At 48.7% G+C, this 23,037-nt stretch overlaps 8 protein-coding genes across 8 annotated transcripts; 3 read left to right on the forward strand and 5 right to left on the reverse strand.

Moving 5' to 3' along the window:
• Positions 1–256: 256 nt before the first annotated feature.
• Positions 257–1,249, reverse strand: KY384_001071 (uncharacterized protein; the record flags this gene model as incomplete). The annotated part of the gene is made up of 3 exons (XM_044809603.1): positions 257–299; positions 380–1,137; positions 1,187–1,249. The coding sequence occupies 3 exons, from the start codon at positions 1,247–1,249 to the stop codon at positions 257–259; spliced, it is 864 nt and encodes a 287-aa protein (XP_044673510.1).
• Positions 1,250–2,292: 1,043 nt separating this feature from the next.
• KY384_001072 (uncharacterized protein) lies at positions 2,293–4,107 on the reverse strand (the record flags this gene model as incomplete). The annotated part of the gene is made up of 2 exons (XM_044809604.1): positions 2,293–3,297; positions 3,787–4,107. 2 exons carry the CDS (start codon positions 4,105–4,107, stop codon positions 2,293–2,295), a joined length of 1,326 nt encoding a protein of 441 aa, XP_044673511.1.
• A 570-nt stretch (positions 4,108–4,677) lies between these two features.
• KY384_001073 (uncharacterized protein) lies at positions 4,678–5,999 on the forward strand (the record flags this gene model as incomplete). The annotated part of the gene is made up of 2 exons (XM_044809605.1): positions 4,678–4,881; positions 4,941–5,999. 2 exons carry the CDS (start codon positions 4,678–4,680, stop codon positions 5,997–5,999), a joined length of 1,263 nt encoding a protein of 420 aa, XP_044673512.1.
• A 1,003-nt stretch (positions 6,000–7,002) lies between these two features.
• Positions 7,003–7,749, forward strand: KY384_001074 (uncharacterized protein; the record flags this gene model as incomplete). The annotated part of the gene is made up of 2 exons (XM_044809606.1): positions 7,003–7,266; positions 7,333–7,749. The coding sequence occupies 2 exons, from the start codon at positions 7,003–7,005 to the stop codon at positions 7,747–7,749; spliced, it is 681 nt and encodes a 226-aa protein (XP_044673513.1).
• A 455-nt stretch (positions 7,750–8,204) lies between these two features.
• KY384_001075 (uncharacterized protein) lies at positions 8,205–16,116 on the reverse strand (the record flags this gene model as incomplete). The annotated part of the gene is made up of 5 exons (XM_044809607.1): positions 8,205–9,388; positions 9,437–10,868; positions 10,919–11,511; positions 11,565–12,021; positions 13,660–16,116. The coding sequence occupies 5 exons, from the start codon at positions 16,114–16,116 to the stop codon at positions 8,205–8,207; spliced, it is 6,123 nt and encodes a 2,040-aa protein (XP_044673514.1).
• An 885-nt stretch (positions 16,117–17,001) lies between these two features.
• KY384_001076 (uncharacterized protein) lies at positions 17,002–18,729 on the forward strand (the record flags this gene model as incomplete). The annotated part of the gene is made up of 1 exon (XM_044809608.1): positions 17,002–18,729. The coding sequence occupies one exon, from the start codon at positions 17,002–17,004 to the stop codon at positions 18,727–18,729; it is 1,728 nt and encodes a 575-aa protein (XP_044673515.1).
• An 80-nt stretch (positions 18,730–18,809) lies between these two features.
• On the reverse strand, positions 18,810–19,877 carry KY384_001077 (uncharacterized protein; the record flags this gene model as incomplete). Its single annotated transcript, XM_044809609.1, has 1 exon — positions 18,810–19,877. The coding sequence occupies one exon, from the start codon at positions 19,875–19,877 to the stop codon at positions 18,810–18,812; it is 1,068 nt and encodes a 355-aa protein (XP_044673516.1).
• Positions 19,878–20,799: 922 nt separating this feature from the next.
• Positions 20,800–22,866, reverse strand: RPS4 (40S ribosomal protein S4; the record flags this gene model as incomplete). Its single annotated transcript, XM_044809610.1, has 7 exons — positions 20,800–20,856; positions 20,916–21,210; positions 21,292–21,576; positions 21,644–21,781; positions 22,268–22,292; positions 22,378–22,699; positions 22,789–22,866. 7 exons carry the CDS (start codon positions 22,864–22,866, stop codon positions 20,800–20,802), a joined length of 1,200 nt encoding a protein of 399 aa, XP_044673517.1.
• Positions 22,867–23,037: the final 171 nt, after the last annotated feature.

Here is a 23,037-nt window from a genome sequence, read left to right on the forward strand (position 1 = left end):
CAAAAAATATGTCTACCACCCTCCTCCCCTCAAAACCGGCCTTGCTAGATCCCACGGTCCTTCGACCACGTTCTTATACCGTTGCAAATGGATCAAGTACCAACTACACGATCCCATGATCAGCCCATTCAACGTCGTCCATGTCACTGAACCGAGCAGCGCCCACTTCCAACCCCCTTCCGACCAGATCGGTCTTTCACTGATCGCGAGACCTAATCCAGCCCCGGCTCCGAATATCAAAGCTAATGTCAACAACCTATGCCCCTGCCAAGACATGTGCCTCAAATGCCGTCTGAACACTGGAAATAGTCCAAAAACTTCAATACTAAACATGGTCAGGCTAAACACATGCGTTGTACTTGGCAGTCGTGACGCTAACACAGTACTTGCCATCAACGCAGCATTCGTTGAGAGTGAAGCGGGGAACTTCACACCATGTACATCTCCACTGTAATCGAAGAAGAATATGTTAATGCACATCAGCCAGGTTGCCATAGCCCAGATAGAGTCGTAAGTCGTAGACTCGGTAAGGGATTTCAGAATAGGTGAGAGGCCAAGGAGAGCACAAAATATGAGGAAAGCGGATTTCATTGTGGTGAGGCGTTGTTCCTTTCGGGTGGTGTTGGGTGGTTTTATGGCGGGGACGGTGGTGAGAGCGTTCGCGAGCACATGGTCAGATAGTGCGGGAGAAATGCCTATGGAAGAGAGGGAGGTCTGGGATCGAGAGTGATGGGGAGTCCTCCGGGTGGACAAATTCGACGTTGTGAGGGTTAAGCCTAGGCCGACAGTAGTGGAATCGTTGCTGTGGCTTGAAGGAGTCGGTGCCGTGGTTGAGTTATCAGAGCTGAGAGCTGAACCATTGGTCGCGTCGCCATTTGCTTTGCTGATGCCACCGGATGATTCCATGAGAATCTTGCTTTTCTCTGCTTGACCAACCCAAGAGTCCCACAAAACCCAGCCTAAAATGGTACTGATAGTGCCCCAACCTAGGACTGAGACAGGATGGAGTCGGCCCTGGAAGATGCCGACGAAGGAGCAGACAAAAATGGCAACGGATGACACATGCTGAGCTATAACGGTAGACTCTATTACTAACGGCCAGAACTCGTATGGGCGAAGGCGAGGGTTGCGTTGTAACTGTTCCAGGAAGCCCGTAGGATCAGTATAATTGTCAGGATCTGCTCACAGAAGTCAACGGGGGATTGCAGAAGCGCGCGAGATGTACGCACAACCCGTTTGTTTGACCCATAGGAGCTTCTGCCAGGCTTTCTTTCCTTCCTTGTTCCTATTCCTAGGCCGCTTCAATCTACGCCTCGAACGCGGCCCTGCACCCCGTAAATTCGGTAGACTGGTTGTGAGAGCATGTCCATCAAAGTCAGAGAAGTGTTGAATCGAATGCTGGTGTTTTCTTGGGGGCGAATGGGTGTGAAAGGCGTCTTCAGGCGCGAGGAGGTGGGGATTTGAATAAGGCCGATGCGGCACTGGAGGTTTGTTCTCAGGACTGTAATTATGTATTATTGGGGATTGTGATATCGACTGTGTTGCCGTCATTAGAAACGCCTTGCATCGACGGCCATACTCTCAACTTAGGAGCAGTTGTTACGCTGTCAAAATGGGTCGCACTCCAAGAATTGTTACTTGATTTGATTGATTGGTTCCTAGAATTACCGAACCGGCCGCTAGAACTAGGCCAGTTATGAAACTTATGAAGCTATCTAGTTCCACCCAGTCAAAAGTCCTACAGTTCCTCACCCTCCCAAGCATGAGGTTGAACTGCTACAAGTCAGGGCCTTCAAGCCCTAACTGGCTACATTCTACGCTCCAGCGGCTGAGGAGTGCTGTCCCCTCCGTGCTTGTAGCTGGCCCCAGCGTACCTTACCTTTGCTATCCATTGGCTTTAGGTCGCACGCTAATATAAGGCATCATCTGCGGGTGAACGGGCCGCTCTAGGGCAGGATTCATCCGAGTTCGTACAGTCTTCAGCCAGCTCCTCAAGGCTGGCTCATCAATGTACTGGAGCGCAGACTCATGGACAACAAAAGAGATCGTACATCTAGTCTGTGAACATCATCACATACACAGCAGATCCAGAATCTACATTTTTCTTCAATGGAAGATCGGGTTCTTGATGGCTGTTCTTTTTCCGTCTGAGCTGAATATTTTGTATTAAGTCGTTCAGTAAGCGCTATCAAATTGGCTACACTCGAACCGGATATTTCACGTAGTGCCGTTGGATGATTTGTGCTGATAGTGAATGCAAAGCCCGACGGCGTAGGCACTGAAGAACCCGACTCAGCCACCAGCTGCGTATCTACTCTTCTCCCTCAGCTTTCTCCCATATATCCAGAGTAGTATTGGTGCTGGTATCCCCAGTCCAACTCCAACGAATCCCAACAGACTATTACCCCACCCAAAATTCAATGCGTTATACATGTAAGGCGCGAATAAGGGAAAGCCAAAGCCAGCCAGTGACCGCAAGACGGTGGTAGCAGCTAGTGCCGAAGCAGCATAGCGAGTGTAAGCGTCTACGAGGTAGGTCTGAATGCATTGATAGCAGATAATCATACCCAATGAGAAAATCGCCGCACCGATATTGGGCCCTATCCAATGAGTGTGACTCTGAGACGTCCAAGCATATATGAAAAGTCCAATAGGAACCAGACAGCTGCCAACATTCATCAACGGAATGCGGAATTCAGGCTGGCCCTCGCCATTGTTACGCCTCCGATATAGTCGATAGACGCGATCATTCAGTGGAGAAGCAACTTGAGTCCCGAGCGTAAATCCCACGCCAATAGAGATATAGTTGAGACCAGCAACTCCAAGCTCCTCGTGATAGCGGCCAGTCCAAAGAAGTGGAAAGGTAGAGAGAACGAGATACATTAGTCCATACAAAAAACTCATATAGACCGTCAAGACCTGAATGATAGGCTGTGTTGCCAACATTTTAAATGGGCGGACGAGATTTTGTCTCAGCTTACTAGCAAAGGTATGTTCAGGATGCTCGAACTCCGTCTTGAGAGCTACGTTGTCAGTTTCTTTTCGGAGCGTTTCGGCCTTCCTATGCAGTAGCGTTGGGGCATAGGTTTCCCGCAAAAAGAATAGTCCAAAAAGTTGCACGAAAGCGTCAGCAATTGAAGTGGCATAGAAAGACCAGCGCCAGCTTGCGTTTTCGGTAATGAAGCTTCCACATAAAGGGCCTATTGCAGGACCAAGCAGTGGTGCAAGGCTATAAATGGCAATCGAACGGCCCCGCTCATCGGCTCGCCAGCAGTCACTAAGCACACCTCCTCCTATCTAAAGCAAATGTCAGCTCTGGATCACTCCAAAACTCTAGGTCGGACGTGCCGATAGAGGAGCGCTGCCACCAAGACCGGATAGGAAACGGAATACAATCATTTCCACCTTGTTCGAGGCAAAACCACAGGCAAGATTGAAGACGAGGTAGAAGAGATTTGCAAGCTGAAGTACAATGACACGGCCGTATATCTCGCTTAGGGGTCCGTACAGGAGAGGTCCTATAGCGTACGCCAGGACGAAAATTGAGAGGATCAACTGCGACTCGACCTCATTCTTAATGTTGAAGTCCTTTGCCATGTCACTTAGTGATGGGGCAACCATAGAGGATGATACTGGCGATATGAACGTAAAAGAAGACACGACGAGAGTAGCGGCCCATTTGCGATGCTTGGTCCAGTTCATGGGGTTTTGGGGGTCATCCGGGCCGTCCCATGAGACCTGGGGTATAGTAAACATCTGTTGTTGTTCTTACAGGAAGCGGCTTACTATATTAGGATCCTCTTTTGACCTAGAAGTGGATCTCTTCTGTAAATTACCCGCTTCGACATCCTTCTCGGCAGGAGGGATGCCGTTGGAGTCCACCGTAATATCTACATCACCATCCGAAGAAGCGTCATCATCATCGCTGTCTAGAGATCTCGAACGTGTTTCCTTATGATAGAGGGACTGATCATCGATGTGATAGCCGGAGAAGACACGGCTTAGACTTTTGTTAGACCGTGAACGAGCGTGCGATGCTATTGGCGCAAGACGTGAGTGAGACGAGCTGTAAGACCTAGCTCCGCTGATGTCACGCTTTTCTGCCATCAATGAGCAAGAGCAAAGTCGCGGGACCAATGTGTGAAGACTTCCAGTAGGCACGATTGAAGAATAGCAACGGCAAACAACTTTCAGCGCGCCACGTTGTGGAAGAGACCCGTCTATATATAGCTTGCACCGGCTTCATGATGACGATTCTTGGACGTTGCAAAATTGGGGACTTTACCTATCAAAGTCGGGTCAATCGGCAATAGATGTTGAATGAGGTGTAGAATTAGCCTCGGAATTAAGGTAAGATCTCTCGGACCGTCGGACGGACGGTGGGATGACTTGCAGCACTGGAAAGCAATGGAGCTTACCCTGCATACCGTTCCCGTTCAATCAGCATCCGTGCGATCCACGTCCGAGAATGCACGGATGATAGTGATTCGCAGCATACAGATAGCTCTGACCGCTGCAGAGGCAACTTGCATGTTCAAGCTACCCCCATCCATCACGCCATTGGACGTGAGGGCTTAAGTATTCTATCACTATTGACCTTGCATCTATCATGCTTACGGTAATCTAATAATCTCACCGGAGTCTCCCAATCAAGCAAAGCAATTTGACCCTCGAATCATGGAAGAAGCTGTGGCAGGCGAACCACTGGAGAGGAAATTATCCGCCCTTGAAGAGCTCATACAGTCTCCTGGCCACCTCAGAGTTAATGTCCAAGGCGCGTTTATTGCGGACGAAATCAGCTGGCTAGATGGAACCCGACATGATATCAGTGATATCAGATTGCCTCGTCACACTTCTGTGGTCAGCCACGTGGCCTTGGACGTAAGTAGGCCGGGTCCCATCACTGAGACCAGCGGTGGCTCCCCACTAACAGTGGAAAGATTGGCGGTTCGCTGGCGAAACTGGTTTATTTCTCGAGGGAGCCAAATTCCAAAGAATTGGGTGGCAGGCTCAGCTTTGTCAAGTTTGAGACCGATCGAATTAATCAATGCTTCGAATTCATCAAGCAGCTCAAATCCAAGCAAACCGCGCTCAATGGCTCGAAGCCCAACGAATTGGTCATCATTGCCACTGGAGGCGGAGCTTTCAAGTACTATGACGAGATGAAAGCGATTCTCGGTCTGGAAGTGTTACGAGAAGACGAAATGGAGTGTTTGATCATGGGTCTCGATTTCTTCATTACAGAAATACCGCAGGAAGTCTTCACCTATAGCGAGGCAGATCCCATGCCATTTCAGCAGCCCCGAACTGACATCTATCCATATCTGCTGGTCAACATTGGATCAGGTGTATCTATGATTAAAGTCTCTGGTCCTAGGCAATACGAACGTATCGGTGGAACCTCTCTTGGAGGCGGTACGCTCTGGGGCTTGCTCTCATTGATGACAGGCGCAAGGACGTTCGATGATATGCTAGCTCTAGCGGATAAGGGCGATAATACCAAGGTCGACATGCTGGTAGGAGACATTTACGGCTCAGACTATAGTAAAATCGGCCTAGCGACCAATGTCATCGCGAGTAGTTTTGGGAAAGTCTTTAGGAAGAAGAGGGAGGGAGAGAAAGCAGCCGAAGATGGAAATGGTATGTCTAACGGCGACAGGGCTGACGTTGAAGGTAATGATAAGCTGGATTTGGCATTCGCTCCCGAGGATATCAGCCTAAGCTTGCTCTACACGGTAAGCAATAATATAGGTCAGATCGCATACCTCTTCTCCGAAAAACATCAGCTCGAGAACATATATTTTGGAGGCTCCTTCATTCGTGGGCATCGCCAAACCATCAACTCGCTCACATTTGCCGTGAAATTTTGGTCCGGAGGAAAGAAAAAGGCTTTTTTCCTCCGCCACGAGGGATATCTTGGATCCGTAGGCGCTTTTCTGAAAAGACAACCTAAGAACTGGGGTCGGAGAAATAGCTTCGAGGAGAGATTCGGCTCTTAGTCACTGAATTTTCGGATGAATACCCAGCTATTCGTAGGAATACATTGATAGCTGCATAGCTGCCTCATATCTTCCCATGCTCGACCTCTTCGCCGTTGCTAAACCTCCATCATCGCATCCTTCAAGTAGAGTTTTGCGAAGTCCCCCTCGCTCCCTTTGGAGCGCCAGTCTGAAATCCGTTCTTGAATTTGCGCGGAACATCCTTCATATGCCTCATTCTCCCGGTGCCGGTGGTCTTTCTCCTCTTCGCTTTGACGCTCCAGTTATCTGCAAGTGAAAGACAATGTTAGAAGCTGACATGAAATGGATGATGGTGGTCATGTCGGTCTGGCAGGATGACTTAGAGACGTACATTGCCTAATCTTAGCTGCAGGATATCCACATGATGAACAGGTGTGCTTCTGGACGTGGAGGGACCGACGACCTAACGCGCAGAGCGTTAGTGAAAAATCTTTCGGGCGCCAATGTTTACACTGCATCGATATGTGGCCACAGCCACAAATGGTTCAGCCTTACCGCATCGTCTGCACAGCGTGTGTGTCTTATTGTGACGCTTGCCAAAGGACGAGGTACCCTTTGCTGCAGATTCCACCGTCAGTCGTATCTCGGTTAGATTGGTGCTTGGAGGCCATACTCATCTTGGAATATGACTCTGTGATAAGATGTCAGCTTCTGCAAGAGATTATGAATAAAGAGGTATACTCACGTTCTCAATATCTCGTCGTTGCTGCGACGGATCGAAACACTCGTCCGTAGTGCGGATGTTTGATATTGGGACTCGCTTGCCTTGACCCTAGCGCTAAACTTTTCCTGGGAGCTTGGCTTTTTTGGCCGCCTTAAGTACGATCTTCACTCTACTTGAGAGGGCGAATTCTTTACCGCGTGCCTCTTCTGAGGCATGTGCTCCACCTGTGGTGATAGAGCGACTTTTAGCGGTGAGTGCGACTATTGCACAGCGTCGACATGGCAATTCATTACTCCCACCTCCCTTGACTAAAGCTCAATGGCTTCTCAGCCACCTATACCTCCTCTTCTATCGCCCTACCTCTCCTCCCAACCCAGTCACTCCTTAACCCTACTAACGGGCACTCTGGGCGCGACAGTCAATTGGCTCGTGTTACGCTTCCTTGCGGCGATTGCAAGCAATGCGGGCCTGTCCGATATTGAAGATACCACCGAGCAGCCTGACCGAGGTCTTAGTCCAAAAGTTATACTTATGAGCTGGCTTCGAAACCCCACTGTCTGGCAAGATGGGGGCCGAAAACTTGTGCGCCTTGATTCTCTGATGCTGCACTCTTGGGACATACAACAACTGATTATTAGGAGCATATAGCGTATCAAAACAAGTGCGATCTCCGTCATTGCGGCCTCGGACGCTGGCCTCAGCCCAGGCCCAGGCCCTCATGGCTTAGCAGATCTCGAGCACACCCTCTCCACCTCTATCGCTGAATTTAAAGCGTCCTGCTCGAACCAAAATCCGATCATCCTCATACTCGACGGGCTCGACTTCCTCCCAGCAGCCACCGCCTGCTCTGTCACCGATCTTCTCGCCATCGTCACCAGACTGCGCGAGCAAGTCGATGCCACTATCATTACGTCGAACGCCGACTCCGCGCTCTTGCACGCCCAGACATCGCCACTAGAGATCTCCCACGCGGCTTTCACATTGAGTTTGGCGCATCAGGCGAGGATGGTGATGAGTGTGCGGGAACTGGAGACAGGGGGGCGAAGGACATTAGTGGTGCGTTGAGGATCACGCGAGGGGGGCGAGGGAGGAGCATACGGGCAGCGGAAAGGGCGTGCATGAAAAAGAATATCTATATCAGGTGTACTCTGATGGTGGAGTAAGGGTTTTCGAGAAGGGAGCTTGAAGACCTTACCTTCTTAGCTTCATCTGATCAGGACAATGCATTGGCAACGCGCGCAGATATTTGAGCTCAGTCAAGTACGCCCAGTCATTCAATCACCTCCTAATACCAACCCTTGCCTCCTGAAACTCAAGCTCTCTAGATGTCAATACACCTCGAACATACGCCTCAGAATGACCCATGCTCTCTCTAGTGCTTCATTGAAGGAAATAAACATGACTCGCAAGATGTGCAGGTTCTTTTGGACTGACTGCCCTTGAAAACTATAGGAATATCTTCGCAAGCTTGCCAGCATCGATACCAACCTCAGCACTGGTGCTCTTTTTGAAGTCAATCTCTATGACATCGTTCTCTCATGAAATCTGGTAATCTGCTCAGCCAGAGTCATGCGCTGTCCAAGTCCGAGATCCACTTCCTCTTCACTCTTGTCATCCTTGTCATCCTTGTCTGTTTGAAGATCGTCCCTCTGTTTCCCTCTGACTGCGCTTCCTGCGTGGTGACTAGCAATAGTATTGATAAGATTGGATTGTCCTACCAGTGAGCCTAACCCGGTAGGCTGGTGATCTTGAGGTTGCATAGCAGGCATGAAGCTATGTTGATTTGCTTCGCTGCTTAACGCCTCGACTGACAGTAGCGAAGGCTTACTGAAATTTTGACGCCCCGACTCGATTTCTGATGAATGTGCGCGCCGAGGCATCGTCTGTGGTAGAGTCTGCGCGCTCTGAGAGACGTCTATATCGGAACGAGCATCCTTCTCTTCCATGACCTTCACTCGAGCTGAAGCTCCCAAGCTACAGGGCTCGCCGAGTTGAGTGCCCTTCTCTACCTGTAAGTGATCCGGCGGGTGTGACTTCCCAATCTTACCCAAAATATCATGAAAAATCCATGGAAAGCTCATTAATGGCATGGTCTCGACAGGAAAGTTTTTTAATGGCTGATCGTCTCCATTGATACGTTTGTTACGCATATTTTGATTGACGGCCGACGTCACTTCGTCAGCAGTCACCTTGTACATGGCAGCTACGAAAGGAGCAAGCTTCTCGAATTGCTTCCCTTCTGCCTTTTGAATGCACAAGTCTTTAAAGCCCTCCTTGAGGTTGGAAGAAACGCGACCGATCTCTTCATGGAATTTGTAATCGTTGGCGTTATTGTGTTCCATCACGAAGGTTGACCAAACTTCGAATTCGCTTTTGACGGCATGCTGTGCCATAATACGCTGAACTTGAGCATCATACTGTCGTTTAAGACTTGCTGCATCCTGCAGCGTTTGCTGGCTCAATTTGAAAGCTTGAATGATTCTTTGATCAAAAGGAGCTGAATATGCAGGCTCAAAGCCGGCTCTCTCGACTTGGTCGTATAGCTGACCCAGAACTTTGTCAGAATGGTAGATTTTTTCCGGTGGTTTTTTCTTCTCCATGAAATGAGGCCATTTTCTAGGAATAAGATCATCCGTCATAATAGCTGGTTGGCCAGTCTTCGGATAATCGACTGCCATCGAGTGAAGCGATGCAAGCTCTAGGCCTATTCACATCAGTCTTTGCTTATTCTGCACACAAAATGGGGACTCACATTTCTGATTTTTCACGCCATCTTCACAATAGTCTGCTTGTGCTAAATGTGCATGCGCAATTCTGGGCAGACTGTCATTCTTGATGTACTGAATGAAAAACGTGGTAAGATCGTCAGTAGTGATCTCGCCCACTTTTTCAGACCTTGGAGGTGCAGTATAATCCATCGGTTCATAATTCCACTCTTTTGGCAAAAGATCCGAATCCCATATTGCGATAAAGTCATCGCCATCTAGATCTCCTCCCGAACACATACTTGCAACATCTCTATGCCCTGTTTGAGGTAGTACGATGCAGTCTTTCAAATGTCGCAGCTGTGGAATATCAACCCCGCGAACGACACGAATATCTCCAGGGTGGAGTGACGGGTTCCGAGCAAGAACCATAGGACCAACGATCACTTTTGGCTTGCCTTCGGGACCCTTTGACAATTGGATAAATACTTCTGGAGTGTGTTGACCATTCTCATGAAATGGGGCATCTGGAGGTACTCGGAGGCCATCATCAAAATGTCCCCTCAGTATCGCCGTTTCGTCTACACAACCAAATAGATGAGCACCTGCGGAGATTGTGATTCGTGCTTTCTCCTTGAGGTACTTGATCGACCAGGCTCGCCACAGGCGGAGAAGCGACATGGTGAATGGTTCACGGCGGTGCTGAAAGCCATCAATAATCATGCCTGCTAGTCTCAGTGTCATCTGATTGTGATCCACATCTCTTTGGAGAATTGCGACTGCCTTGTCAGGGTCCTCCATCGCGTCATCGATTCCTCGCAACTGCTCTTGCAATCTGTTGACGAAAACATGGTCAGGGACACCAAGAGCCGAGAGTACTAGAACAATTTGACGATTAAGGTTCGCCGATGCGAATTGAGACCAACGAATTATTTCCAGCTGTTCCGACGAGGCAGCAAATTTGTATTGAGACTCGCGAATGTGTATTTGTCTACCAGACAATTCAGGCCAGACCACGAGCACACCTTTGCAGCCTCCAAACCGAATCTGGAAGACTGAAGGTGTGTCTTCAGTCTTGCGGCTAATGCCTAGCTCATCAGCAGCCTCATCTGCCAGGAAGGGTGAGATTTTGCCGACTCCATCCGTGAATAGGAAGCCATTCCGACGGATGTCGAAGATTTCGACGGGCTCGGCAACGGTGGTAACCGCCCTCGTGGTAGAGAAACACTGGCCCCATCGAGAAGCACGGAGTGCTACTGATTTAATAGTATCAAAGTGTCCCATCCAGCCCCGAATGCTCTCCAGCCTTAGATCAGCGGTAGGCGCGAAGAAGTACGCCCCATGTTCACGAAATTGAGAATTACCGAAGGCGAGGAATTGGTAGTGTCGGTGACCTACCTTGATGCCGTTCGACATGGTTCGTTTGATTCTTGTGAAGATCTCGTTCTGGGTCTCTTTGTGAGTTGAGTATATTTTCTCCTATACTTGATTAGTATAATTAGTTCTATCTCTCCACCCACGTCACTTACTCCAGGGCTCTCCTCAGTAAATCGCACGCGAATGAAGTGGTGGTTATACGCAGGATACTGTCTCAAGATGCGATTGGAAGTCTCGATAGTGGGCGTGTTGAATTTGAGGCTTGTCGGTGTGACCACAACGGAGTGGACGGGAACACAATATGATGGCACATGTCCGCTGGACCCTGGTGCAGAGATCTCGAGATCGAAAATGGACATGGGGTCAAAGATGCGCTTTCTCTGTGCTGCAGCGAGTTCTAGCAATTCTATCGCTGCAAGTTGCTTCATACTCATGAGTTTCCGTCCAAAAGCTGGTTTCAAAGTATGTTCATCAAGTATACCTTGCGAGAGGCAGACTTCAAGTTGATAGAGCACCTTGAACGGAAGAGTTTTCTGATCCTGTCCAAGACTGGGGTCACTATCAATTTGTGACTCTAGTGGATCTGTGTAATTCCAGGGGACTCGATCCAGCTTATCGATTATCGTGAGGTCAGGCGAGTTTACCAAATCAATGTTGAAGTCCTGTAAGATTTCTTGCATTTTACCGAATTGAACCTCACTCGCAGCTGTCATTTTAAAGCTCAGGCAGTACGTAGTCCAGCGACCTACCAAAGATCAGTATATTCAGGTCAGGTTCCTGCGAAGGCTGAGAACATACCTAAATCAAGCATTGGGCTGCTTTTGGTCAATGAAACAGGCATACGTCTGAGCTTCTGTCTTCCCCTGTCCGAGACCATGTCTGTTTGACGAAACCACATGTCTCGCTCAGTCCAGAGACGAGTCTTTTCATCAAAGACGACTATGCCATCAAGTTTCTTAAAAACCTTCGGTGGAGTGTCTAAGGACACGAGTAGCTTGAGTTGCTTATCAGGTGCGGGTAATGTCTGAATACTTTGCATTTGTCGGAATGGAATGGTGAATCTCAGCTTGTGGCTTGTAGGCTTTTCTTGAGACTTCCGCCCTTCGTGCAATTCGAAATCGATTTTGAGCTCTTCGAAACGCATGTTCAGACCAAATTTTAGTGGCGAATCGGCCGGTTGCATGTATCGTTTCTTACGCAGCATCACTGTAGGCGAATACATGATGCCAAACTCTATGAAGAATCCTGGTATAGCCTGTACGTACGTAAGCACTCGCCAGGTCCACAGTGACACAATTTCGATACAATGTATTCTGGATACGTCTTACAAGGATCCATTGGACTAGGGACGAAGGATACTCGGCCGGGTCCGGCTAGATGGGTTTTTATATCGAATTTGCCTTTACCAGGAACCTCTAGGGCATACCTTGGCGACTCCCAGAATGCTGTAGCGGGAGCAGGCCTGTAGCTATGAGTATATACACATTCTAGATCCTGGGACTCAATGCTTACGCAAACACGACTTTTCCAGAGATAGACTTCTGGCCCTGAAATTCCGCAAATATTTCTATGAAGGTCAAGTTTCCTTCTTTGCTAAAGCAGTCTCCAAGTTCCTTGACGGAGATGTTTCCAGGCACGTCAGAATATTTTACGGCTACTTCGAGCCAGTGTCGCCAATCCTCACGAGCTGCGTGTGTTTGGCTTTGTGTTCGAGAAGAAGGGTTAGACCAAGACTTCGGGTGATATCTGGCAGGCCTTAACTGCTGGTGAGAGGGAGGTCGTTGTGGACGCTTGCTATCCATGCGTCCGGATGTTGGTGAAGATGGCATTTGATGCTCACATTGGACGATCGACGATCTTGCGCTGTCTTTTGGTCAGACCGAATAGTAGATGTGAGAAGGCTGTGAGGATGTAAGGTTCTGTTAGCCTCAAAGTCGAAGGGTTGAAGAAAGAGACCTGACTCTGTCACGTAGGAACTATCTGCTTATTTCAGAATAGCACCAGGGTAGTGAAGAGAAAGTCATGTTATGACCTGGCTGAGCTTCAGTAGACAATGAATATTCGGAAGGAAAGAGTCATTGGTGATTCAAGAAGTAGAGGGAAGGTGATATCGCGGATTTTCGGAGTAAACACTAATGTTGTGTAAGGCAATCGACACTTCGCAGTCACTGCTTATTATCACATTAAACTCGACACCTTGCCACCCAGATTTCACGTCGCAAAGTTCTTGGGATTATCCTTAGTTTTCGGGCTGCCATCTTCATGATCATGGGGTGGCTGTGCATGCCTGATCATTAAGGAGTGAGAAAAGGCTCTGACTTGTGAAGTGTTTACCCAAAACGAACATTCACTTCTTATGCAAAACTTTCAGAACACAGTCCTACGGTGCAGCCAATGACAGCGGCAACATGCATACAGCAAACACGCTCAATGAATTTATTCATTCGCCCCGATAAAACGGCAGATAAGCAGGCTTCCAGGCAGAAAAATATCGAATACTCTGCCGAAGGCACTCTCAAATGCTTGAACACTGACCGCTTGCTATGGCGCGCATTCAATCATCCAAACTGCGTCGTCTCATCCTCAGGCAAATCTTGTGCTCGACGCCTCGGAGTCGACGTTTGCCGTTGAAGACTTCCCACAAACAGTTCGTCAGACTTGAAAGAAGCGTGGTCCGTGCCCTGCATCGGTCTCTTGTAGCAAAGTTCTGAGGCACCCAAAGAAGCGCCGGGCATCGCAACACTCCTCTTTTCATGGGATCGTAGAAGTAGAGTTGGCCTTCGATTCGCTGCAGATGCATTCTCTACCAGGGGGGTCTGCTTGAGTCGGATGAGATGCGCTTCTTTCGTGTGGGTGTTCGACAGTCGTTAGACATGGCTAGACTTCTCCGCACTGATAACAACTGTGTTTTGCTACGTTTGGGCGTGGGAGCTCCACTCCAGCTCGAACTTTCGGACTCGAACGACAATGTTGGGGACTGGGGAGCCCTCTTTGGAGCTGTGGGATTGCCACAGCCGACGACGCTCATCAATCGGCGGCTGAGATCTTGAGCCTCTGCAAATTCTCTGGCCCTTCTGTCTCGATCTTGTCGGAAAATACATATTCGTTTCTCCAGCTTAGAGGTTGCTGCGTCTTTTGCTGTCTCAGCTGCGATAATTCTCAATACCCCCTGCGCAACTTCATCTTGAAGTTTGCAGATTGCTGCATCAAAGGACGCTTTGGCTTTAGCATGATCAGCATCTTTGGCTGCGTTTCGGGTGTTAAAGCCTTCCTTCAGTTGACATATATCATTTTCAGTCGATTGAAGACGATCTTCAAGATCGGCGATAGTATTGGCACTATGCTCTGCGGCTGCTTTGGCCGCAAAGACTTCCTGTTCCTTCTCTCTCAAAAGTTCGGTCTTTGTGTCTTGTAATCCGTGAATCGCCACCTTCTGGGTCTCAGCTGTCGTTTCGGCGTCCACACAGGCTTCCTCAAGGCTTTTAATAGCCTGATCTCTACCTCTAAGCATTTCCATGTCATCATGCTTTCGATGTTCTAGATTGTCAATCTCTCTTCTGGCTTCAGCTAACATGGACTGTGTGGACTGAAGCTCGGAAAGTTGATTTTCGAACTTCTCGTCCTTGCCTTTCAGCGTCGCGAAATATACTAAATCACGTTCCCTGCTGCTTTCCATGGCGGCTTCCAGGACTAATCGAGCCTCGCTTTCCGATCTCTGGAAGTCTTCTTGCTGCTTCTGAAGCTTGCTCAAGACGTCTTGAACTTTCGTTCGACTAGACTCAAGCTGATCTGCAAGGTCTTCAGCTTTAGCATGACTGTCTTCTTGCGCCGAGGAAAGATTTCTGACTTCCTTTTCCAGCACTTGAACTTTTGCGCTAGAGTCCTGGATCGTTTTCTGCAGATTGTTGCATCTCAATTGCTCAGCGCGCAGCGGCCCTTCCACTTGGTTGCAGCGCAATTCTAGGTCGCAACAAATGTCACCGACAATGCGAACAATATGTTTGTACTGAAGATCTGAGTCCGCATCGAGCTGCTTCACCAGTGTTTTCTTCCAGTCATGGCTGACTGATCGAGCTTCCGGTGTACTTCCGACTTCATAAAGAGGAGGCACTGACTTAGAGACAGAAAGACCTCCTTCACAGAATTCGCATCGACCTCTAGGAATGGCTTGCCCTCGATGCAGTTCGACCAGCGAGCCCAAGAAAGGCAAGTAGATAGCACGGTGAGCTCGTCCTGCCAGTAAGGAAGATCTGAGGAAGAGTGCCCTTAGAGATTCCGACAGCTGGGTCAAAGTTTCGGTCACGATCACTGGACAAGCAATACCGTTCCCATCTCTTGCCATCTCGTTTCCCACGTCTCCTGCCGATGTTATGAATCCCGTCAGCAGATGCAGAAAATCGTCCGTCGGCTTTTGAGGTATCACTGCGTTCAGGAGTAATGAGTTACTGTCTATGTTGATCGCCAACGCTTTGGCAAGGTTTATTGCACAGTCCATTTCGACCAGCGAGTCAAGCGTGTTGCACGGAGCTTTTAAGATTAGATTTAATACAGCTTTTATTCCATCTGTGACTTTGCATTCCTTTACTTGACCAAAGGCTTTGGACATGCTCAGTGGGGTCAGGGAGACAAGTTGTCTTGGATGAAGATGTTCTTCGAATCTGGTGATAAGCTCTTTCGGCAGTGGTTGATCACCGATCAGGATACAGACAAAATCTAACGCTTTACTCCGGACCCCAACGTCAAGGTCGGGTTTTGTTATCTTCCTGTAGACTCTTTGTGCCTTACTTGCAGTGCCTGTCTTGTTCGCATCTCCATTACACCACGTTTCCCTTTCTCGTTCCTCGACCGTCTTCGTGATTACTATGGCGAGTTCCAGACTCTCAAGGTCAGATTCACTTGTAGATGGCGAGCTTTTGCTGCAGATGGAAAGTACCTGCAATACAAGCATGTCCAAGATTTTTGGAGCTCTCTCAGGCGCGAAGAAGCGCCGAGCTGCCTGAAAACGTTCCCGAGTCGTTGGCCTAGCATTAGCTTGCGAGGCTGAATTTGCTAATTTCCCTAAGATACCAAGACATAGTAAGTTGGCCAAATGGTCCTCAAGGTCAATTGATTTCAATACGCTTAACGCCCCGTCCTGTAGTTGGACAAGTAGGTTTACAGGCAAAGAGTCAAGGTAATCTGACCCAAGACCAGAAAGTAAGCTGTACACCGGCATAGTCTTCTGTACTGATACACTCCGTACTGCCTGGCCTACGGCTTTCTCCACCAGAGCTGGGAAGGAGGACGGAAGAGGGATATCCTTGAGTGGATCCGCTAGTATAGCAATGCATGCAGTACTGTACTGCAACATGTATAAACGTTTGCTTTCTACGGCTCAGGGAATAGGTTACCTCATCATATCCAGAGTCCGAATTGACGGCCTTTTCAAGTAAGGAGCTAAGCAGTAACGGCTTTTGCTGCATCACGCAATCCCTGAACATCGTGACAGCACCTGTAGGATTGGTAAGAAAAGGGAGAATATGCCTAGTCCTCTGCATTACTTACATAGCTTGGTCAGTATACCCAAACCATTGGGCCATCTTTCCAAGCCTTCAATTACGATCGGCACCAAACACCTGACCTTGCATTCGTTCGCACGTGCATAGCGTTTTAGTGTCCGAACATGAACACCCCCGAGAGCATCGTGCAGTCCCTGTGATTTCAATAAGTTGATATCGATCATTCGCCAGATCTGCCTTGACAGAGGTACACAGCCGCATACCTGTAAGCAAGGGACATAAGGACTCTTGATCAGGCGACTGATCTCAATAGAGAGCACCTCGATGTCTGATCTGGCCATTGAGATCCTTGATCGTCGCAAAATTTGTGTCCGGCAGAAGAACCCATCTCGCGACTGTAAATATACGGATCCCCGCTACGGTTGGAATGGCAACCATTGAGTTTGCAACGCACTCGGTTCAGCATCATCATTAATGTGGAATGCAGCCGAACCAGCCCGCCTGCTACTACAGTAGTAGTGTCTACACAGAAAGCCATGCTCAACAGGTATCAGGGATGATCGTGGGTGCTAAACGGCGGATCAAGCGGCAGCTGATCGGCGAAGCAAAGTAGGGAGCAAAATGACGCAAGAGCCGAGCATCTCAGAGCTGGCGGGTATAAGTATATAGATATTGACAATGATACAAATGTATTGTCGTGGCATTGTTGCAGGGGGCATGACTCTTTGATCCAAGAAATGATCGGTCGCCTTCATCGGCTACGTTTCTGGAGAGACATTCAAGCCCCACTTGCTATGTATGAGCGGCGGAATGGTCAATCGAGATCTAAAAGCCTATCTCAACGCCCTGTTTTGCAACACAAATGGTCTGGGAAGCAGTGTTCGGTATTGATCGGTGCTTTCGTTACTACAACAACCCTGTGGTTGGGCTACAAACCTAGGGATTCCCAACTTAAAGCTCATTCTCGTGAATTCATCGGCTCTGGTTATGGGACCGTTCATGACTATGAAAATGCAACATCTGAGATACGAAAAGCTCTCAATGAAGAAGCTGTCAGCACAGCTGAAGAAACGCGTAAAGCACATGGGAATACCGCAAGGTCATCCCACGAAACTTCTCAATTACCAACTGCTGTAGTGTATCCTAAAACTACCGAGGATGTGTGTACTATTGCTAGAATATGCCAGAAAAATAAAGTTCCCATGGTTGCGTACTCCGGTGGTTCTTCAACAGAAGGCCATTGCTCGCTACCGTACGGAGGCATCACCATCAACTTCACCCGTATGGATCGGATACTGGATCTCCATGGAGACGATATGGACGTGGTCGTCCAGCCAGGTGTGAACTGGATGGATCTTAACAATAAGATCAAAGACAGCGGCCTTTTCTTTCCTATAGACCCAGGTCCGACCGCCATGATAGGCGGCATGGTTGCAACAAACTGCTCTGGAACACATGCGGTTCGGTACGGAACCATGAAGGACTGGGTGATTAATTTGACTGTGGTGCTCGCGGACGGCACAGTCATCAAAACAAGGCGTCGTCCACGGAAATCCAGCGCTGGATACAATCTCACTACGTTGTTCGTAGGCTCCGAAGGCACCCTAGGCATGGTGACAGAAGCCACACTGAAATTGGCAGTCATACCACAAGTAACATCCGTCGCAGTCACAACGTTCCCAACAATTCATGATGCAGCGAAAGCGGCAATCAGAATTATGCGGGCTGGTGTACCTGTCGGCGCAATGGAGATCATGGATGAAGTCCAAATGTCAATCATCAATCGGGCATGCAAAAAGGGGCATCAGTGGAAAGAAGCGCCAACAATTTTCTTCAAGTTTACTGGTACTCATGCCGGGGTGAAAGACGATGCTAACATTGTCGAGTCCTTATCTAGAGCAAGCAAAGGTAGGGACTTTGAATTCGCCAGAACGCCTGAAGAGGCGGTAGCACTCTGGTCAGCGCGAAAGGAAGCGTTGTGGAGTATGCTTAGGTTGCTTAAGGACAACCAAAGATTCTGGGGCACAGACGTCGCAGTCCCACTGTCAAGGCTGCCAGATATCATCGAGGTCTCTAAGCAAGATATGGACCGATTAGGTCTTTTTGCATCTATTTTAGGTCATGTGGGTGACGGTAATTTCCATGCGAATATAATCTATGACGATTGCAGTCAGGAGGATAGAGCTAAGCTCGAGAAAAGTATGCAAGATATGATAGATCGAGCACTGGGTATGGAGGGCACCTGTAGTGGTGAGCATGGTGTTGGCCTGAAGAAAAAAGCGTACCTGAAGCAGGAACTCGATGTTGAGACAATCAACATCATGAAGCGAATCAAGATGGCGCTAGATCCTCAGTGGTTGATGAATCCTGGTAAAGTATTCGACCAACACACCATAGATACGAAGGAGCCCAAACAAGAAAGTCACACCTCCAAGGCCGAAAATAAAACCTTTCAGGGTAGCTGAATTCTCGGTTTAGAAAATTTAGAAGGATTGGTCATGACCGAGGCAGTTGTATCTCGCAATCTGAGATTATAACTTGGCTTTCACAGGTCAAAAATAGGTCGAACTGCCATATTGTCCCAATCTAATGGGGGTAATCCGGCAGTACCCTGAGCATCGTCTTCCTGAATTGATATCGACGGGAGCCCCTTTCCTTCACTAAAATGCCGGGGATGCGATTGATCCTTTTCGAGCATGACGGTGTCAGTGTCACCTTCTCCACCTTGCCTTTGGTCCTTGCGCGGTCGGCCCTGCCTTTTTTTGGGCATCATCAGCTTTGAAACACGACTTGGCTTGTCATATTCATCAGGGTGCCTCCGACGAAACCTATCTCTTACTTGATCTGGTCTATATTGGCTGAGTCGTAATGACTCATCCTGTACAATGAGCTGCCACTGGAAACCGTACACTTCGAAACCAAGATCTAGCCTAGCGTCTTCCTCGTCGGTCCAGAGTCTATATATTAGCCGGTCGTGTGTACTGTTGTCATCCGGTCGCTCTGTGAGTGTCTCTTTCGCAGCTTGAGCCCACCTCTCGGGTTTATCAGGAGGAAATAGAGTGCGAAACTTGTCCTTCAGGTCGACATAGGTTCTCCCTTCGCCAAAGTGAAATCTTGGATGATCAAGAATCTTTTTCCAATTTCCAACGCCACATAATGCCACACCCGCTTTCAGGTCATTCGTCTCTTGGTCTGTCCACCTTTTCTTGGGCCCTCTGTTATACTCACGTTTTGTTTTCCGAGTCTTGATTACTAGCCTCTCATTCTGGATCGAAGGTTTCGACCTAATTGGGGGATAGCCCGAAATGGCACCATCTTTTGTTCCTAAGGAAGATGATACCCTAATCGGCCGTGAGTGGTACTGTTCCACATGTCCTGCTGCCTGACTTGGCGTTTGTGCAAGCACAATATCCGCTATCTGCTCGTGGTCTGCAAGCTTTGATCGTTTCCTCTGATGTCCGCTCTTCGCGTATACGCGCGATGTTGCGGGCTTGATCACATTAAGTGGGACGGTGTCGTCACGGTCTGTAGGACGACTGTCGATAATTTCTGCGTGTGCTAGGGCTTCTTTTCTGCTTGTATGCAGGGCGTCGGTGCTACTTAGGCCAGTCATCCTGTAGAACGTAGCTTTACCAGTTTGAATACCGGCATGCTTGACGCGTGTACACGTTCGCCCAGAGAGCCAATGGTTAAGGTAGGCTACGGTAGGTACTGCCGGGCTTACCTAATGTCGGTCGCTGACGGCCCGCACCGCGTGGCAGTGGTGGGGATTCACGCTTTAGCTCCCCGATTCGCAAATCCTTGATACAGATCCATCCAAATTGTGACCAGCGCGATTTCTTCCGAAGCGCCATCAATCATGGCCGCAAGCCTCTCTCCCATACCTCGCGCTTTGTTCACGATCATAGAACCCATCTCTCTTCTGGCTGGCTTCTGTGGCGCTGTCTTTAACACCCTTGATTTCGTCTCTTCGTCAGTCCCGAATGAGTTCGACGGCCCCCACAGTCTCACCCCAGAAGCTCGCATGCTCGCCTTGCAGTTGGGAAATATGTTTGGTCTCGTTGGAATGGTCGGGATCGGTGTTCTTTACGCTACCAACGAGCCGAAAGTAGTTCGAAATTATTTGATAGCATGCGCGGTTGGAGATGTCGGCCACTTATTCTTCACGTATGTGGGAATGGGCTATACGAATTTTGTGGATTGGAAGGCATGGAATGCGCTTGCTTATGGAAACATCGGATTTACGCTTTTCCTGCTCATCAGTCGGGTCATTTACCTCTTGGGATGGTTGGGGCAAGATCGAGGGCCTGGGAGCAGAGGACAAGTAGATAGAAGGCGCAAATGAAAGAGCAAATGAAAGAGCAGAGGACATCGTTGGAACAGATTTACCAGGCAAACAAGCAAGGGCGTTTACGTGTTCAGACGTCAATGACGGTCGCACAATGGTGCCTGATTGCAACCATCGGTTGAGGCGCGACTGGTATCGCAAGGTGCTTAGAATCGTATTTCTGATTAGGTAATACTTCAAGTTGCAACTAGTGCCCTGCAAGCGCGTGAGCACGACGGCGGTCTCTCTCTTCAGCGATCGTAAGCTATGGCAAAGATTAGTTTGGTATGGTAGAGCTAGCATCAAGGATATGCGGTCCCGAACCTTGACGCCTTTGCCCTTGGGCAGACTGATCCACGGTTTCTCACTCCCAATCACGAAAACATTTGCCTCTCGCGTTGCGAATGAGTTGTCGACCGCATCCTTAATATGAACAATATTGAAGCCGCCATCATGACGTTCGCGGTGTGTGATGACACCGACACGACCCATGTTGCGACCTCCAGTGACCATGGAAATTACACCAGTATCGAAGCGAATGAATTCCGATATTTTGCCTGTCGATAGGTCGATTTTGACAGTGTCATTGACTTTGATGGTAGGGTCTGGATATCGTATCCTGACACCTCCTGTCAGTTTCCTTCCAGGAAAGGTCGGCCAAAACCTTGGTCCAACGACTGAAAGATGGCAGCAAACTCACGTTCGTGCATCATGCGTAACCAAGAATGGGATTCCGCCCTTGCCTAACTGGACTCTCTTGACTTTCCCCAGCTTGTATTCTGCCTCTTCCGTAGTAATGCGGTGGACGGTGAAGCGACCTTTCGTGTCATAGACAAGCCGGAAATTCTCGCCGGTCTTTTCTATCGAGATAACGTCCATGAAGCCGGCTGGGTAAGTAATATCGGTACGAACTTTGCCGTCGACCTTTATGAGGCGCTGCATGACAATCGCCTTTGTTTCGCGGCCATTCAAGGCATATTTTAGGCTAAGGGGAATGACAATTAGTCGACCTTGCTTAATGCTTGCTGAGTGTTTTCTGCGCATGAACATACCGGTTTCGTATGAACACAATCAATGGCATACAGTCTCTGAGTTTATGAGGGCCTGGAGACGGTCGAGGAGCGTAGGCACCAGACAGCTTGTCCAACAGCCAGTGCGAGGGCGCACTAAGGCGCTTTTGATGTTTTTTCCTTTTGCAAAATCACGTTAGCAGGTCTGTAGAAGCGAAGAGGCATTCCTGTATTTGAAGAAAGAGACTTACGGTCCTCGACCCATGGTGACGAGCTTGTGTGTCCAAATTGAATTACAGTAGAAAAGCGGTGGTATTGACTGGCACAAGGTGCGGATGTAACCACCGCTAAAGCTGAGCTAAGCGAGAAGACTTGGCATTGAATCACCAAAACCAGGGTCTACAGCTGAAACAACTCGAGACAAGGCTTTGGCATTTCGATCATAGTCTCTAACAAGGCCTTCCACTAGTGGGTGTCAATGTCTGACTATTCAACGGTCAATTCTCAGGAACAAAGCAAATACAATCAGCCGTGAAGGCGCCCATCATTGTAGCACGCCTATTTGCGCCTATCGCTAAAGTCGCTGGAAATGAATGAACAAGCACCATATCGTAAATCATACTCATCGCTGCCGAAACCCTTTTTTTCTTTTCTGGACGCCTTTACCAATTATTTCTGTCCCAATTTGGATCTAAATTAGGCATCAGCGATGTGATTTCTCCTTGAAATATGAAACCTTGCTGAGGCATGAGTTGCCCTGTGGAAGAGGCCTTTACCTTGCACAAAGCTCGCAAGCACCTTACTACCAGTTTGCAGTAATGGATGCCCTACCACAATCTGCAGGAATCTTTGCAGCCCCTCCCTTCGATGCTCAATCACGTCATCACTGAACCTATTGGTGAAGACTTTGCCAGGTAAAGGTGGTATCGTGACCCTTGCCGACTCTCGCTCGAGGACATCGCGGAAGTATTCAAAGTCTGAATACCGACGACGGACTGTTGAGTGCTTGAGCTTGAAAGCGGGGATATTGGTCCGGCAGACAATCTCGTAATCGGTGTACATGCTTCGCGATGTACCATGTGTTTGGGGATTTTTGACCTGTCGAGATTGAAATCTTAGCTATGGATCATTGGGAACGGTGACGCAAACTACAGAGAAAGAGGGGCACGTCTGTAATCACAACTCACTTCGATCTCAAGGAAGTTCTCTGGTGGGCCGTAAATCTCCTCAAATGTCTGTTGACGAGCATCAGGCATAGCCTGCATGATCGCGAAGGCTTAGGAGACGAAGGGACAGGCTGTAGAGTGATGGGCGCTAGAAAATCGATGAGAGGTCTTCACAAAAAGCTGATGACGAACAAGTCAGTAAAGCACTTGAAATATTTCCTCAAGGATGACTTCAAACGAACCTGCCGAGGGGTGGCGCAATTGCGTAAA

Source organism: Bacidia gigantensis (genome assembly GCF_019456465.1).
Source record: "Bacidia gigantensis strain McMullin 20006 chromosome Unknown contig_125, whole genome shotgun sequence".
NCBI lineage: Eukaryota > Fungi > Ascomycota > Lecanoromycetes > Lecanorales > Ramalinaceae > Bacidia > Bacidia gigantensis.